The sequence below is a fragment of the Podarcis erhardii genome (assembly GCF_964252035.2).
Source record: "Podarcis erhardii genome assembly, chromosome: 9".
Classification (NCBI taxonomy): Eukaryota; Metazoa; Chordata; class Lepidosauria; order Squamata; family Lacertidae; genus Podarcis; species Podarcis erhardii.
In genome coordinates this window covers 56,015,642-56,032,786 of record NC_138512.1, presented here as the reverse complement: position 1 = coordinate 56,032,786, position 17,145 = coordinate 56,015,642, and the positions used below count along the sequence as shown (strand labels likewise).

The 17,145-nt window shown below is 45.1% G+C and overlaps 1 protein-coding gene across 2 annotated transcripts; it reads right to left on the bottom strand.

The window, feature by feature from the left end:
- Positions 1-4,989: 4,989 nt before the first annotated feature.
- Positions 4,990-15,152, bottom strand: PLA2G12A (phospholipase A2 group XIIA). 2 transcript variants are annotated; one of them, XR_014160222.1, is made up of 5 exons: positions 14,619-15,152; positions 12,393-12,469; positions 9,944-10,109; positions 7,472-8,718; positions 4,990-7,392 (listed from the first exon to the last, which is right to left on the bottom strand). XR_014160222.1 is itself a non-coding variant. In XM_081876176.1 (4 exons), exons 1-4 carry the CDS (start codon positions 14,827-14,829, stop codon positions 8,600-8,602), a joined length of 573 nt encoding a protein of 190 aa, XP_081732302.1. In that variant the 5' UTR covers positions 14,830-15,152; the 3' UTR covers positions 4,990-8,599. The 2 variants fall into 2 exon arrangements, 1 of the variants encoding a protein (XP_081732302.1); XM_081876176.1 differs by having other exon boundaries at positions 4,990-8,718.
- Between the last annotated feature and the right edge of the window lie 1,993 nt (positions 15,153-17,145).

The window sequence follows — 17,145 nt, the reverse complement described above, 5'->3', positions numbered from 1 at the left end:
TATACTGGGCCGAGGCCGTTTAGGGCTTTAAAATGGTTTTCAATAGGGATAAATGTCAGGTTCTACACTTAGGCAGGAAGAACCAGGTGCACAAATATAAGATGGGGGACACCTGACTTACTAGAAGCACATGTGAAAAGGGTCTCTAGGGGTTTTGGTGGACACACTGAAAGGAAATTTCCAAAAGGCAGTTTTTCTGCCTTTATCTATGGGTATTCTCATTGCCTCCATCACCACCCCGCAACTACTGTAAGGCTGTAGTCCTCCTCTAGAAAGAAAATGTAATTGACTAGACATAAAAATGGTTATGTTCAAGGGTGTGTACCAATGTTTCCACTTGACAAAAATAAAACATGATATACAGGCTGCTGGCAGGGTGGTGGATTATATAAACATCACCTGTGATGTAACCCAACACAAAAAAGCCACTAGCATGACATATGCTTTTTCTAACATGTAACATACTGAAGACTAGGAATCGTATCTAATGGTGACTTTGTGCTAGCAGATGTGTGTTTGCTTGCATAAGTTAAACATCTAGTTGCTACTAACCATCATTCCTCCTACCCCAAAAAGCTTTCCCTGCCAGCTGGGTAGAGAATGGGTATGGCCCACAAATTGTAGGGAGGGTTGGTGAAAATGGGTTGTCTCACCTTGTTAGCAGAAGCACTTCTAGGACAAAGGTACCATTGACTGCAACCCAGTAACTCGAATTGATCTATCCCTACTTAAATGGGAGTGAGCTCCAATGAATCCATTGGGACTAACTACTGAGGCGTGTATAGGACTGTGCAGCAAGTGTAATAATGTAAATGCTGACAACTTCCAGAGGGATCACTGTTTGTAGGTGGAAAAGCTGCTTCATGAGGCTGGCAATTTCCCACTTAGTACCACTAAATCCAGTCTTCTGTGTCTTCTGTGGTGACCACTTCCAGGACCGTCTGATTAACATTGCAGGAAGCTGCCTCATACACTGCTCCGCCTAGGCCTGCATGTTTGGATGATGGGGGCTTTCAATAGTTTCAGGTAGAAGCATTTCCCAGCCCTATATTAGAGACTGGCCCTAGGAAAATGTGCATGCAAAAAATCCTCGTGCTCTACCATTGTGTTATGGCAGGCATGTCCAACAGGTACATTGCGATCTACTGGTAGATCGTGGGGGTGTCCCATGTAGATCACGGAATGAAGTTTAGTGATCGCCTTTGGTCAACCCGCCCCTAACTCCTGCAATGGCACTGGGTAGATCACAGCCGGTCTTTTTATACTGTGAGTAAATCACAGTCTCTTGAGAGTTGGACGTGCCTGTTATGGCACTCCTATATAAGAATCACCTTTTCTTTCCAAACTTAAAGTTCAAACCTTGGTCAAGGTATACCCGGAATCTTTGATCTCTTAGTCACTGTTGTGTCAACCCTGTGCTAACATAAATAAATAAAACTATTGGGTCACAGTAACCTGATTTCTGACCCAAATACAGTATAAATTTATTCAGTTTGCATTAACAACAACAATAATAATCCCAGGCACATATTGACATGCTGTTATTTACCGTATTTTTCGCCCTATAGGACGCACTTTTTCCCCTCCAAAAATGAAGGGGAAATGTGTGTGCGTCCTATGGGGCGAATGCAGGCTTTCGCTGAAGCCTGGAGAGCGAAGCCTGGAGAGCGCACCGACCCCTCTTGCTCTCCAGGCTTCAGGAAGCTATCCGCTAGCCGTGGGAGACCCAGCTCTCCCAGGGCTGGCGGAGAGCTTGCCTGCACCCAGAAGCTTGGGGCGCGCTGAGCTCCGCACGCCCCAAACTTCGGCATTAGCACAGCGCTCCGCTAGCCGTGGGAGAGCCACACGGCTCTCCAACGGCTAGCGGAGACCTTGTCGGCACCCAGAAGCTTGGGGCGCGCTGAACTCCGCACGCCCCAAGCTTCGGGATTAGCGCAGAGCACCTGGGGGGGAATCATTTTTTCCCCTTTATTTCCCCCCCAAAAAACTAGGTGCGTCCTATGGGCCGGTGCGTCCTATGGGGCGAAAAATACGGTATATGTTTTATTGTTAACTTTAATTATCTTTTAAATTGTTTTAATTATTTGGTTTTAACTGGTTTTCATTGGTAATTTTAATATTTCTTGTAATCTGTTTAAAGGTTTTTATGACAGTCAAGCAGTATACAAATCTTTAAATTGTGGGGAAATACAAAAGACCTATGTGGAGTATGGAAGCCCAACTACCACCTGTAACTAGATATTCTCTTCAGAACTGCAGACGCCTTTTCTTTTGCACCTAATTTTTCACCAGGCACAGTCATCTCAGTATAAAGGGCTAGAAATAAACTTCCTTTTTCAGAAACAAAAGCAGGCATTTTTCAGGACATTGTACCAAGTGCAATAGTTTATAAATGTATTGACATTTTTTTTAATATTCAGAGGGAACCTTGGTCACTATTTATATAACTGACATTTCAATGCCAAAAAAGTCTTATGCCATGCTTGTTGAATTAACATTTGTTAAGAATGCAATGGGAACATAGCTCAGCATTCTGTAACTGGCCAGAACTTTTATGATTCCCCAGCATTAAATGGTTAGTATAAATGCTTCTACTCCAAAGTGTGTTTTAGCAGGGCGGTATGTAACTCTATCAGTTCTAGATTTTAGATCCATGATTAAAGTTTACACTCCTTCAAACTTCTCCAAATTGAAGTTCTCTTGTTTTTGGCTTGCCATTGCTTTCATTAAAATATCTAGAGAAAGTAGTTTGCTCTTCCTTTCCTCTGGCTTTGGTTTGTGTTTCGCAGATTGCTCCTGCTGAACTTTGTACCTACGGCAAGCTAATAATATGAACAACTAGCTTTGAGTCACATTGCTAGGAATGCTCTTGGCAGGCTAAGCTAGTACTGAAATTTGTTGTTTGAATTGCATCTTCATTGCACTTGTGTATTTGGATGAAAGGTTGTTATAGTGTACTTTTTTGGAGCCTTGTATTAAATACCGTATTTTTCGCCCCATAGGATGCACTTTTTCCCCTCCAAAAATGAAGGGGGAAAGTGTGTGCGTCCTATGGGGCGAATGCAGGCTTTCGCTGAAGCCTGGAGAGCGAGAGGCATCGGTGTGCACCGACCCCTCTCGCTCTCCAGGCTTCAGGAAGCTATCCGCAAGCCTTGGGAGCCCGCGGGAGTTCCTGCGGGCTCACAAGGCTTGCTGGCAGCAGCCTGCAGCCCCGGCGAGTGTCTGCAAGCCTTGCGCGCCCGGCAGGAGCTCCCGCCGGGCGCGCGAGGCTTGGGGCGGCAGCCTGCCGCCCGAAGCACGCAGAGCGCTCCGGAGGGCTCCCCGTGCTTCTGGCGAGTGTCTGCAAGCCTTGCGCGCCCGGCAGGAGCTCCCGCCGAGCGCGCAAGGCTTGGGGCGGCAGCCTGCCGCCCGAAGCACGCAGAGCCCTCCGGAGGGCTCGCCGTGCTTCGGGCGAGTGTCTGCAAGCCTTGCGCGCCCGGCAGGAGCTCCCGCCAGGCGCGCAAGGCTTGGGGCGGCAGCCTGCCGCCCGAAGCACGCAGAGCCCTCCGGAGGGCTCGCCGTGCTTCGGGCGAGTGTCTGCAAGCCTTGCGCGCCCGGCAGGAGCTCCCGCCAGGCGCGCAAGGCTTGGGGCGGCAGCCTGCCACCCGAAGCACGCAGAGCCCTCCGGAGGGCTCCCCGTGCTTCTGGCGAGTGTCTGCAAGCCTTGCGTGCCCGGCAGGAGCTCCCGCCGAGCGCGAAAGGCTTGGGGCGGCAGCCTGCCGCCCGAATTACGCAGAGCCCTCCGGAGGGCTCGCCGTGCTTCGGGCGAGTGTCTGCAAGCCTTGCGCGCCCGGCAGGAGCTCCTGCCGGGCATGCGAGGCTTGGGGCGGCAGCCTGCCGCCCGAAGCACACGGAGACTCCGGAGGGCTCCCCGTGCTTCGGGCGAGTGTCTGCAAGCCTTGCGCGCCCGGCAGGAGCTCCCGCTGAGCGCGCAAGGCTTGGGGCGGCAGCCTGTTGCCCGAAGCACAGGGAGCCCTCCGGAGGGCTCGCCGTGCTTCGGGCGAGTGTCTGCAAGCCTTGCGCGCCCGGCAGGAGCTCCCGCCGGGCGCGCGAGGCTTGGGGCGGCAGCCTGCTGCCCGAAGCACGTGGAGCCCTCCGGAGGGTGCCCCATGCTTCGGGCAGGCGTGTGCAAGGCTTGGGGTGGCATCCGCGGCTGGGGGGGGGGATAATTTTTTTTTATTCATTCCCCACCCCAAAAAACAAGGTGCGTCCTATGGGCCGGTGCGCCCTATAGGATGAAAAATATGGTACTTCTTCACAAACCTAAAGCTTTAGTTCTGAACTTACTCTTAACCAGAATTTTATTGAAACAAGCCAGCTTCATAAGTCAGTAAAGTTATGACTAACCACAGTTTGTCTAGCTTCAGACAATTACAGTTAGCCAAAAATGGAAGGGAAAGTTTCTGACCTTGCAGCCACACTGGCTGCTGCAGGCTCTCATGTTACATCCAAATGCAGCTAGAACAGGGGTCAGCAACCTTTTTCAGCTGTGGGCTAGTCCACCATCCCTCAGACCATGTGGTGGGCTGGACTATTTTTTTTTGGGGGGGGGGGAACGAACAAATTCCTATGCCCCACAAATAACTCAGAGATGCATTTTAAATAAAAGCACACATTCTACTCATGTAAAAACACCAGGCAGGCCCCACAAATAACCCAGAGATGCATTTTAAATAAAAGGAGACATTCTACTCATGTAAAAATACACTGACTCCCGGACCATCCATGGGCTGGATTGAGAAGGCGATTGGGCTGCATCCGGCCCACGGGCCTTAGGTTGCCTACCCCTGAGCAAGAATAAAGGCTTGCAAAATGAATCCTGCAGATTTTCCTCAGTATAGTATGCTACTCAGTTAAGTTTTATTTATAGCAAAATGACATGACACACACACAGCTTTGACTCTTTAATTCTTCTCCCCCACTTTACACAAATACAGTTCTTTTTTCCCCACAAATTTTCACGCTAAAGAAATCCCTTATTTCCCAGAAGAAAATATATCACAGACCACTTTTCAAGTAATTTCATTCAGTAGTTTCTAGTGCTTGTGTGTTCAGAACTTGAGAACAACTCAACATTAAAAGTTCACATTCTTTCATAAAAGACAAAATACATTTGACAAAAAACTTCTATAAAATCAAAGATTAAAAAATGGAACACCCATTTTGTAGGTTTTGATCCAACTAAAGTTGGTTGTGACCAAGTCCTATTAAAATTAATAGGGCAGACAGCCCCACTGTTTTCATTGGGTCAGTTATAATTAACATTAGCAGCATGGGAACAGATTATTTCTCATAAATTACTTCATTTTAAAATATATATATAGAAAAGATTAAGAGAATTTTTTTTCTACTAATGTCAAATAGGCAAGTACAGACAAATAAATTAGAATCTTTTTCTATTCAAGTCAAATGCGAAAGTACAAATAAATTATTAAAAATCAAGTGGGAAACAAACCTTGCAGAGTTCTCAAAGCAATTCCATAAGCCTAAAACACAGAAACAATGGTAAAAGTATTCATTAGTCATATAATTTAGTTCTGAAACAGTACAGAAGAAAAAGGTTTGATAGTCAAATGCTCCGCACACTAAATGCAAATATTTCTCTTGTTCAGGCCAATAATACATATTAAGACACCTTTACTTCGCAGAATGTCTATGTGTCTAAAACACTTGATTAGAGATCAAAAATAATTTTACAAATTTATAGTGTTCTTGGATAATTGGGGGGCAGGGGAATGAATAGCTTGGTTTCATTGCTTTGGCAGATGGATTTGATGCACCCTAGAATTCCAACATGTAAACAACTTAACTTTGTCAGTTAAAACTTTAAGGGAGATATGCAACCAAGTAATCCTCAGAGTAGATCCAATGAAGTTAGTGTGCTTAATATACACAGTAGTGGATCTAGTCTGAATATGACTCAGTTGGATACCATCTATAGTTTTAAGGCACTTGAGAATCTGTTGTATAAATGGATTCAGATGCATCTAAGTCACATTAAGGCAATCCTTAAACACTGAGATTAGTAATCTGACATGCTATAATTGTTGTTAGAGGCAAATAGTGTTCTGGCGCCTATTCACTCAAAAGTAAGCTCCACTGGAATCTGGGGTGAGCCGAGAGGCAGTTTGAGGGTCGATGCTGGAGCTGGTAGGAAGTGGTTGGTGAGTGAACAGCAGGATGGCTGCCACTTTTGCTGCTTGGTACAAAAAGGACCTAAGTACGGAGACCTTGAAGGCAAAACCTGTCCACCAAAAGTCCATTTCCCGAAAGGAGACCAGACACAAGGAGTTTAATAAAGGCAGGCAGTTTGGACTCATTGATGTCAATGCACAGACATCAAGAAATGGTGAGTCTCCACTGCTGGAGGAGGCAGGTGAAGGGTACTTACTAAGGAGCAGCACAAAGTCAAGCCAAAAATCAGGTGTTTCAGCTAAGTCTCATGAACAGGAGCATTTGGAAATGCTACAGTGTTAACAAAGCTGAGAAACTTTGGAAGTTAAAAGAGCAGAGAAAGCCCACATTTAAATGTGGGCAATTCAAACCAGAGGCACCTGCCTTCCTTTCAAAATCAACAAATATACCGGTGCTTAACAAGCCCAAGGAGACAGTAACAAAAGGAGCAAGTGTGGAAATGCGGTTAACAAGGTCACAGATGAAGAACCAATTGCAAGAATCAGTCAGACCACCACATTCAGTGATGGTACTTAGCAAGGGCTCCACTCTGCAAACAGCTCAGCATAACCAGAGGCAGATCTACATAGACAAACCCCCCCCAAAGAGAGGAAAGGGGCGCAGCCTACAACTTCCACAACTGCCGCTGGAAGAGTTACAGGAGCCACAGCTGCTGCTCTGACCAAAATATCACAGATATCCCGGCCTGCTGTGAATGCAGGTCTTCCGCTGCAGAAAATAGAAACAAGTAACAGAAAAGAGCAGCGCAGAGGGGTCAAAAATGCAAAGGCAACAGTGTTGTGTGGCATGAAAGAGAACCATTCAGTGGAGCCTCTTAAAGAAGGTGTGATCACCCAAATCCCTTTGGATACAGCCATGGAGCTTGAAAAAGATAACCTTCCAGCCCCTATCATCCTGGCTCTTGCACCACAAAGGAGAGAGTGCTCATTTGCCCCTGAGAATTTTGTGTTCAAGCCTCCGGAGGGTTTGACCACCTACAAAGTCAAGCCAATGTCACATGTGTTCCTGTCGCCCAATCTTTGCTGGAGCCCTGCAAAGACCACCAGCAAAGTGCCTGGAGAAGGTGCTCTGGAAGTTTTGCCACAGGCAAAAGCTGTGGGCTTAAAAAGAAGGTCTCTAGCCCAGGAATGACAAAGGCAGTGCTTCAGGAACATCCATCTGTACTTGAATTTCCAGGTGCTAACACAGAATGTGCAACTAAAGAAACAATTGATGCTTCAGGAACATCCATCTGTACTTGAATTTCCAGGTGCTAACACAGAATGTGTAACTAAAGAAACAATGGATGCTACTCCCTTTGAAAAGCAGATCAATCCACAGAAAGTGGACCAGCCAGCAAGTGATTCATCTGACCCAGCAGGAGAGCCACAACAAAACTGAATCACTCAGGTCCTTCCTAGGTTCTCTTCTCTGTGACTTCTCCTGCGATGGTGCAGTGCTTGGGCTCCAGCCCAGAATGGATGGCAGCCTTTTCATCACTCTGAGGAACCAGGCGGAGAAATTTGTGGCCAACCCAAGCAACGACCTCATTGTTTTCTCTCCCCTTACTTAATCAGAAGGGGCAAAATAAGGTTGATTTTTATTTACAAACCGGGATGGGTGGGGGGAGTGGGTAGAAAGAAAATTTACTGTGGTTTTTGTATGTTAAGTACTATTAAATGTTTAATAAAGCTTGGTCTGTGTCTTCGGGGAGGGGGGAGTAAGCTCCACTGTTTTTAATGGGGCTTACTCCCAAGTAAGCACGCAGAGGATTGCTGTGTAAGGCTGAAAAATCTAAATATACTTACTAAGTGAATACTAAGCCTCAGTGAATAGTGAGACTTAATTGAACATACATAAGGTTCATTAATTAATTGAACACACAGGACTGAACTACAGAAGCAGAAACTGAATATCTACTCAAGGGAATATTCCACTATAACAGCAGCATAAGATTGCAAACAAAACCCATACATTTTTAAGGCATTTCCCTTCTGTCCATAAAGCAAGGCTCTGAGGAGATGCCAAATGCTGGTAAGACCAAAGTTTGACCTACTTTTTACCCCATGCAATAGTTACAGGTGTTCATCTCTATCAGTTTAAGAGCAGCATCCACAATCCCCTCAAGAGGAAAAACTCAAGTAGAGGTACCACTCCGAGGCTAGTTGCCAAAATTGCAATTTTCGCTTTCAAAGTTGTATGCAAAAGATCCTTAAAGATTAAGGATGCAAAGGTGACAGAGGGAAGAAGTGCTATATAAAAAATTAGTGTCTTCTACAGAAGTGTAGACCAGCTTGATGCTCCGACCGTATGCTTTGAACAGCTTTGTAACAACAAAAGGGTTCTCACAATACAGATGAACTGAACCAGGTCGAAAGCTTCTCTCTTAAAGGTCTGTCTTGTCTTCATACCGACACATACATGCTGCTCTTTGACTGTCAAGGTATGGCTTGCATCCTAAATGTATGACTGCGTCAAACACTAGTTGAACTGTTGATTCACACGCTGCAAGGAGGAAAAAGCAAATCAATTTTTAAATTCTTGTACTGAAGCCCAGTTGTCACTATAAAGAAACAAAACATCCAGTTAACCTAGACCCAATGCAAAGGTATGCAGCTTATTCTGCTGATTGACATAAGATGAAATTTCAATTTATTGAACAACCAACTTATACTTGTCACTTTCATCACTATCATTGCTCAGAGTAAGACCACCACCATGGGAATTGAGTTGGATGTAGAAATACGATCCATGTAGAGGTACCAGCTCCACACGTGCTTGAGATAAAGACATGTAGTCAGCTATAATGTGAGTGAGCCCTATATCTGTTTGGGCAAGTTTAAGGTTTGGTGGGCATCAGGTTCATAGCAATACACAGGCAATTCAGCTCCTGCAATAAGACAGAAGTTGCTTGTATTTTGCACTGTGCTGATCACAAATACAGCCTGCAAGATTTGGCTAACTCATAAGTGTGACTGTGGCCAGTCTACACTGTGTCAAAAGTAGAATTAGCCCCAGAAAAAGACATTATGTTGTGACCTTCTTTGCACCAAACTTGCAGAAATCAAAACTGCAATGAAGGCCTAAAATTAGGAACTGGCAGATAATAAACCACCAAGAGAAGCTTTTTATTCATTCATCATATAGTAAATCTAATATTCACTCTCCACACTGCTATAGCAATTCATGGAATTGCTACATGCTAATGGCTTGGCTCAGGTAGAACATCTGCTAGGAGGACATGTCTTTTTCACATTCTACTGTAAGGGGAGGAATGTTCAGTGGTGACACAACATAGAACAGCATTTGCAAACAGGATACCCTCCAGACGTTTCGGACCACAGTACAAAACCTATTCCAGTCCAGGACTACACTCCAAAACCTATTGACCCAGCCAAAACCTATCCCAAAACATCATCTTACAGAGCTGCACAAGAAGAGAAGAATTCGCCCAAACTGGGCAGCATAATCATGCATTGCTCAATGCAACATTTCCAGTATCAGGCAAATCCTTCCACTTTTGTGCAATGATGAACACAATCCATACTTCATCATCTGTTAGAAAGTGCTATTCTTTATTAGCTGCACACAGGCACTGGAAAAACTGAACAGAGTTAAGTCACGTTACTTTGTGCCTCCTGGTTTTATTATTTCTAATAAAACACTACCTACAGTTATATGTAAGCTCTGTAAATATCCATTACAGCTGTGTTATTCCAGACAAGCTTACCTTGTACGCTCTCTGGTATTCCCAGTGTCTTCTGTACATCTCTACAGATCTTAGAGAGGCAATATTGAAACTCCTCGTCGCAATCGTGTTTTTTGTTGCCACAGGTATCGTAACACCTGTCATGTTGATTGCAGCATTTTGTCATTGAAGGAATGCCAATGTCAAACTGAGAAGCAAGTTATAATAGTATATAGTATTATAATATAATAGCATTCCTTGAGAACAGTTGTGAGACTTGTTATTATTATTTTTAATGTAATGAAATTGTGTCTCCTGAGGGAAACTCATGTATTTTGTGGTTTTTATATTGAAATTTTCTATTGTGAACAACCCTGAGATCTGTAGATGAAGGCTGGTATATAAATTTTAACAACAACAACTCAGAACCAGCTAGAAGAGGGATGAGTTTATACTCCAAAAATATATCAAGAAGTTAATAAAACAGATCAAGTCTTAAAGGAGAATTTTAATAAACTGAATAAAGAAAGGCCCACAGGAAATTTAAGATGGAAATTGGAAAAGGATTTTCATCAGAGAAACCAAATTATAAAGGTTTCTCTAAAGCAGTCATGGGAGCAGAGAAATACATTTCACTCTAACAGCGCTAGATGAGTTTACCATGGTAATCTATGCTTTCTTCTGATGCTTCAGCTGTGCAGGGATGGCTAACCTATGGCTCTCCAGATATTGTTGGATTCAAGCTCCCATCAGCCTCAGCCAGCATGGCCAATGGTTAGTGGTGGTGGCAGATGTAATCTAAAACATCTGGAGGATCACACATCTTAAAGTAACTAGGAAAAGGGGACCCCAGTTACTCAGTCTGGGGAAACTAAACATGGCACTTTGTTGTTCTAGCTAAGCATATATTCCAGAGGAGCAGAAACCTAGAATTTGCACATTCAGAGACAAACTGATAATCACATAGGGGTCAGAGAGGACTTTTTGAACATATTGGCTGATAATCTTGTAATGTGGTTTCCTGTAATAAAATTTACTAGCTTTTGCCGTACAGGATGGTTCTATTATCAGATTCTCAATGCATCCTGCACCCTGCCTAATACCCTCAGCAAAAAAAGGAAAAAAGTGGGGGGGGGGGAGTTGATCTGTTTACAGGACTAAGAGAGACAGCTTTTGCACAACAGGAGCATTTAGGCTGGCAGAATAAGGGGTAGATGTCTTGACATGTGAGATGACAATGCAGGAGAAACAATTCCACGGTGCTTCTTCATGCAGTACATGGTTAAACTATGGAAAAACGGATTCATGGGAGGCAGTGATCCATGATCAACCTAGATGGCTTTAAAAGAGGACTGGACAAAGCCATGGAGGGTAACGCTACTGATGATGGCAGTAATACTTCAGAATACCAGCTACTGGAAAACACAGCAGTGAAGAGTGCTGTTGCGCTCAAACCTTGCTTGTGCGTTTCCCACAAGCATCTGGTTGGGCCACCGTGAGAATAGGATGCTAAACTAGATGGGTCATTGGCAAGACCCAGCAGGCTCTTCTTATGTGTTATGGGATGGGATTCAGCTGGTGGAGTCAGCTGAATGCGGACAAGGTGCTGGCAGCTTAGATGCCTAACTGCATTCTCTCTAGACTTCTGCGCCTCTTGGCTTACTGAATCTAGCAAAGAGGGTTTTGACTAGTTGGGTGCAAAGTGTAGTTAATGCTTCAATGCATGAACAGGTGGTCCCTGCAGCCTTGAAAGAGGCGGTGGTGTCACTACTTATAAGGAACCAGCTGTGGACCCCTTGGACTGGAATAACTACTGACCAATCACAAATAACCCCTTTCTGGGGAAGGTAGTGGAGAGAGTAGTGGTGGAACAGCTGAAAACCTTATTGTATAACATAATCCCAATGTGGGTTCAGGCCTGGCCATGTAACTTTTTGTGCTAAAGCACCTGCACAAAGCATTTTTGTTTATCAAAGCCTATCTAGACACAGATGTTGACTAGTTCAATCTTTTTCCTGTTAATTTTAATTATCTTTAAATGTTTAAAATCATTATAAACTGTTTTTATTAATATTATCTGTAAATCGTTTAGAGGTTTTACTACAATCAAGCGGAATAAAATTTAATAAATAATAATAATAATAACTGGCCACTGTCTCAGAATGAAGGTTCTCATATTTTAGACCTATAGTTCTGAGGCTGCAAAGACCCCTCTTGGGAGAATGAGAAATTTAGTTTTTAAAATTTTACAAAAGCGATTTTGAGAGAATAATCACAACACTTTGTGCTTAGATGAAAACAATAGCCTACTATTTACACAGTTGCACATTTACTATTTATATATTACAGTCTCTCCATATAAATGTGTGTTTTCATAAATTTAATACAGGTTAATCCAGCTACATTGCCATTTAAGCATCTTTCCTTCTTTTCATCCAAACACAGATGTAGCTAGTGAGTAGGAGGAAGTACTTGATAAGAAGATACTTACGTGAACTCCAAAAAGAGGAGAACCGCAGCCATTGGGTGGCGAAGGCTTATAGCCATAACGAGGTAAAGGCTTATATCCTGTAAAATATAAAGAATTCTGAATACTCAACATGTTTCATTTCCACCTGATTAGATGTCTCAAGGCAAGAGTTTGTGAATAATATCCAACTGGTACAGATGTATATAAATTATCTGTACCGCAGAATTCAATAAAATAACCCAGTATAAGCTGTTATATACACTTGTGTGTTTGGAGACTTTAGCGTAAGGAAAATTATCCTCACATTTTATCCTCACAAAAACCCAGTGTCGGTTAGGCTGAGATGTGGTGACTGACTCAGGGTCACCCGGGGAGGATCATGGCTCAGTGAGGAAGTGAATCCTCACCTTCCAGGTCCTAGCCCAACTTTAACCACTACACCATTAACTTGGAATTTTTCTGTGCTAAGGGAGCAATCCTATGTTCCCTGGGAGGGCAGCTGAGTGGGGTGGGGAGGGACAGGATGATGGAGATCTTTCTCCCTGGGGGTGGAGAGGGAGTTCTGCTGCTGGAGGTGTTCCTAGGGGAACAGAAGAAAGCTCTGCTGCTCTTACTGGTCCACCATACCCAGACATAAGCTGTTTTATGGGGATGTCAGAGGAGGCTGTGAATCATCAGGATCCTAATTCCCCTCATGTGGCCCTCAAGAGGTTGCCCAGAAGGGAATGTGGCCCTTGAGTTGAAAAAAGCTTTCTTGCTCCTCCAGAAGTGGCATCTCCTGCATCACAGAATCTCCCTTCCCTTAGGATTATTTAAAAAGATGCATTTCTCAAAACACATAGGATATCTAACAATTTAGGGAAAAGGTATACAACCATAGTTATGAAGTTATATTTTTCAGCAACACCATTTAAAAAGTAGCTAGTTTTCCACAAAGCCATCTTCTCATCTCCCCAGAGATAACTAGGGGTAAACCTCAATCAAATCGGTTTTAAAAACTGGACTCCAACTGGTTAACCTGAACTGAGGAAGAAAGAATGGATTATTTTACACAATGATTTCCAAATACTTCAATCCACAGTTTATCAATGTGGTGCCTAAACACAGAAGGATGTATTTATAAAAGCTTAGTCTTTCTGTAATATAATCATTTGGCACCATTACAAGTTAACCTCAGACCTGACAATACTAAGAAGCACTCTGCTGGATCTGATCAAAGGCCCATCTAGTCCAGCATCCAAAACAAAGAGAACTTTGAGGTCATGATAAAACAACCAACAATACTAATACAGGCTTATCAAGCATCCAGGAACCAAGACAACAATGCACTAATCTTTACAGTCAACATTTTAAAAGGTCACTGTTGTTGGCTAGCATCACAAGTGAGATCCTAAGGACGCATGTAAGTATGCAAAGCTTTAAGATTGAACTGCCATAATAAGGTTGGCAAACGTATTTTAAGCTGCAGCTTTTACTCCTTTACATAGAATATGCCCCATTAAAGCTCAGTAGAACTTATAGGTCTGCATCTTTCTACCAAATGGACCCAGTGTGCACCTTCTGATCTAAAGAGAGTTTATTTATAACATTTATACGCCAGTGCGGCATGATAGTTACAATGTTGGACTAGGACCTGGAAGAACAGGGTTCGAATCCCCACTCTGCCATGAAGCTCAATGGGTTACCTTGGGCCAGTCACCATCGCTTAGCCTAACCTACCTCACACGGTTGTTGTGAGGATGAAATGGGAAGCAGAACAATGTACTGAGATCATTGGAAGATAAAGGTGGTATATAAAAATAAATAAAAAATACCTTGCCTTCTGGAACCCAAGGATTCCCAGGAGATCCCTTATCTGATCACACTTCATGCACCTTCCAAACTGTTTAGACTTGAACCTAACGCTTTCAAGATTCGGTATAAAAAGGTAAAGGTTCCCCCTGACCAATAGGTCCAGTCGCGGACGACTCTGGGGTTGTGGTGCTCATCTCGCTTTACTGGCCGAGGGAGCTGGCGTACAGCTTCCGGGTCATGTGGCCAGCATGACTAAGCCGCTTCTGGCGAACCAGAGCAGCGCATGGAAGTGCCATTTACCTTCCCACCAGAGTGGTACCTATTTATCTACTTGCACTTTGACGTGCTTTTGAACTGCTAGGTGGGCAGGAGCTGGGACCGGTACCAACCGGGAATTACTGCGTTAACCTCCCTCCCGCTCTCCCCACTTCTTTAGGGCACTATTGGCATTACCATCGCTGCACTTATACCGACAGAGCCCATCCTCTCCTCCCAGGAGATCCAAAGCAGCATTCAGGTAAGTGTCGATCTTGTGGACGCCGTTCCTGATGGTCTTCAGCGTCATCCTCCAGTCCGGGGTCTGGGCCTCCTGGCCCTGGGCGGGCAGGGGCCGCATCCCCAGCAAGCCGCAGGTCACGAGAAGCGGCAGCAGGGCCCGGCTCATCGTCTCTGCCGAGCGCGCAGGGGCCAGAGTGCCAGAACGCCGCCCACGCGCGGCGCAACGGAGCTCCACGGATTCGGAGGGCTCGGGAGGAAGGCGCACACGCTGCCGGGCCGGCTAGTCTCCCGTTCCTCCCGCGGGCAGCTGCATTACGCACGCACAGTCGCCGCCGCAGGCAGCCGCCTCGCCTCCTCGGCGCTTACCGCTCGGAGGCCACGGAAGCGCTACCATCCCGGACAAGCCCCTCCGGTCCCTGTTTGCAGCGCGCCGCCCGCCTCCAGCAGCCCCGCCTCAGTCGCGTCGCGTCAGGCCGCTTCGGGCGCAGGGAAGGAAAGGGGGCGCGGCTAGCGCTCTCCCGGTAGGGAAAGAGGTCGTGGCGGCTGGAGGTAGGCGGTGGGCGGTGGGCAGGCGCTGGAAGCTCTTCCAGAGGCCTTAAAGGAAAAGCGCGCATTCTTTCCCTGGATCCCACGGCTTCCACTTCGGGGGTGGGTGGGTGACCGAGCTGTATTACGGGGACAAAAGTCACCTTTCCCTCCCCACTGCGGGCGCAACCGCGCGCGATAGAGAGCTCACGGCTGAGCGAGTGTAGTTGTTCTGCCTCCACCGCCTTGCCTGAGCTCTTTTCACACCACGCTGTTTCTATTTTTCTTTTGGGGCTGGTTACCACAATTGGTAGAGTCTTCTGGCTGAGGGGAAAGACACAGAAAAATGGTTTGGGAGGAGCTAAATCCTTATTCTGGAGGTATACATTTAATGCGCGATAAATACAACTCTGGACAGAACGGGCTTTTGCTTTTTTTAAAAACGATTTTTTGCATTTTTTAAAAAATTAATTTTTTATACATGTGTGCGTATTTAAAGTTGTCAGCCCCAAACGATAGCATTTTTAAACTATATAGTGACTGTGAAACAATTCTAGAAACTGAACTATCCCTATTTAAGTGCAATAGATGAGTATTTCACTCTTTCCCTTCCAAGAAGCTGTTGGTGACTTAAACAGCCCAATTTCCTCCCCTGGTGTTGTCTATGTTGTTCCTAACATTTTGTGTCCATAGTACTATGAACCATAAACTTGCACACACAGTCTGGCCAGTTTCTGATTTCTTTAATTCCCCCCAGCCACACAATCCTCACCACTTTCTAGGCTGAAATTTCAGCAGCCTGCAACTCATTAGATATTGTCACGAGGCTTTACAATTTATTTTTCCCTTTAATTCACAAACTTCTAACTGCATGTGCTACCTTGATTGCAATGAGCTAGTAAGTTTTTAATTACCTTCGCTGAGTCCCCAGCCAGACACTTTGCACTGGCGGCTGCCTCTGAACATGTATTGGTGGCCAGGGAATTGGCACACAGTCCTACAGAGAACATGTTGGGCTGGTAGACTTGTCCTTGGGTCTCATTTTCAAGAAAGCAATGCCATTTTCATATGTCGAAGTTCTCATGGACTATTACTCTGTTTAAAGCAAATGGTTCTGTTGGGGAGAGGCTCAGTGGCGTGGGGTGCAGGGGGGGCCGGCAGCACCGGGCGCAACATCTGGGGGTTAGTGTAAGGGGGCGCAAATCCACGGGTTAGGGGGCGCAAATCCACGGGTTAGGGGGCGCAAATTACTTGCCTTGCCCCAGGTGCTGACAACCCACGCTACGCCACTAGAGAGGCTTACCACTCCAGTCAATATTTTATAAGTATGCACATTTCCCCCCCTGCAAAGAAGAAAAGGGTTTTAAAAGTGCAAGCAAATGTGTAAACTTTGGCTTAGTATAAATCTGAAGCATAGTCAAATACTTCATATGCACAGGTGTCCACTTTTAGCAGTAGTACCCTGCCCAGTTTTCTGGGGCTTTCTGAAATTAATTGGATGAGGAAAGATTATACTCATCTGAGACACAGCAATAATAGTTGAGTCCTGACTGCATATGCCAATAGATCAGTGTGGGTGGCTGATGTAAAGCAAGATTTGCTTCTGTGCACTGGTATGCTTTCAAACTGCTAGGTTGGCAGGAGCTGGGACAGAGCAATGGGAGATCACCCCGTTGTGCAGATTCGAACTGTCAACCTTGTGATCGGCAAACCCATGAGGCTCGGTGGTTTAGACCACAGTGCCACCTGCGTTCCTTTTACCTATGCTTCTGTGTCTATATTTGAGGTGGTATAGAGCCCATATTGTATAGACCCGTGTTGTGCTTTGTTTGACAATGGAGAACTGGTAGAATGTGTAGATGGAGCCATACAGCATCAAGGCCTAAAAGGCCATTTTGTTCTGTATCTTGATGCAAGGCAAGGCCACCTGCCTACCATTCCCATTTGAGAGTTGCCC

Excerpts from the sequence above, each read along its gene's own strand:
- PLA2G12A (XM_081876176.1), bottom strand. The coding sequence starts at position 14,829 with ATGAGCCGGGCCCTGCTGCCGCTTCTCGTGACCTGCGGCTTGCTGGGG. Across the intron at positions 10,110-12,392 it reads CTCCTCTTTTTGGAGTTCAC|TTTGACATTGGCATTCCTTC; the intron begins GTAAGTATCTTC and ends CTTGCTTCTCAG. Across the intron at positions 8,719-9,943 it reads AATACCAGAGAGCGTACAAG|CGTGTGAATCAACAGTTCAA; the intron begins GTAAGCTTGTCT and ends TCCTCCTTGCAG.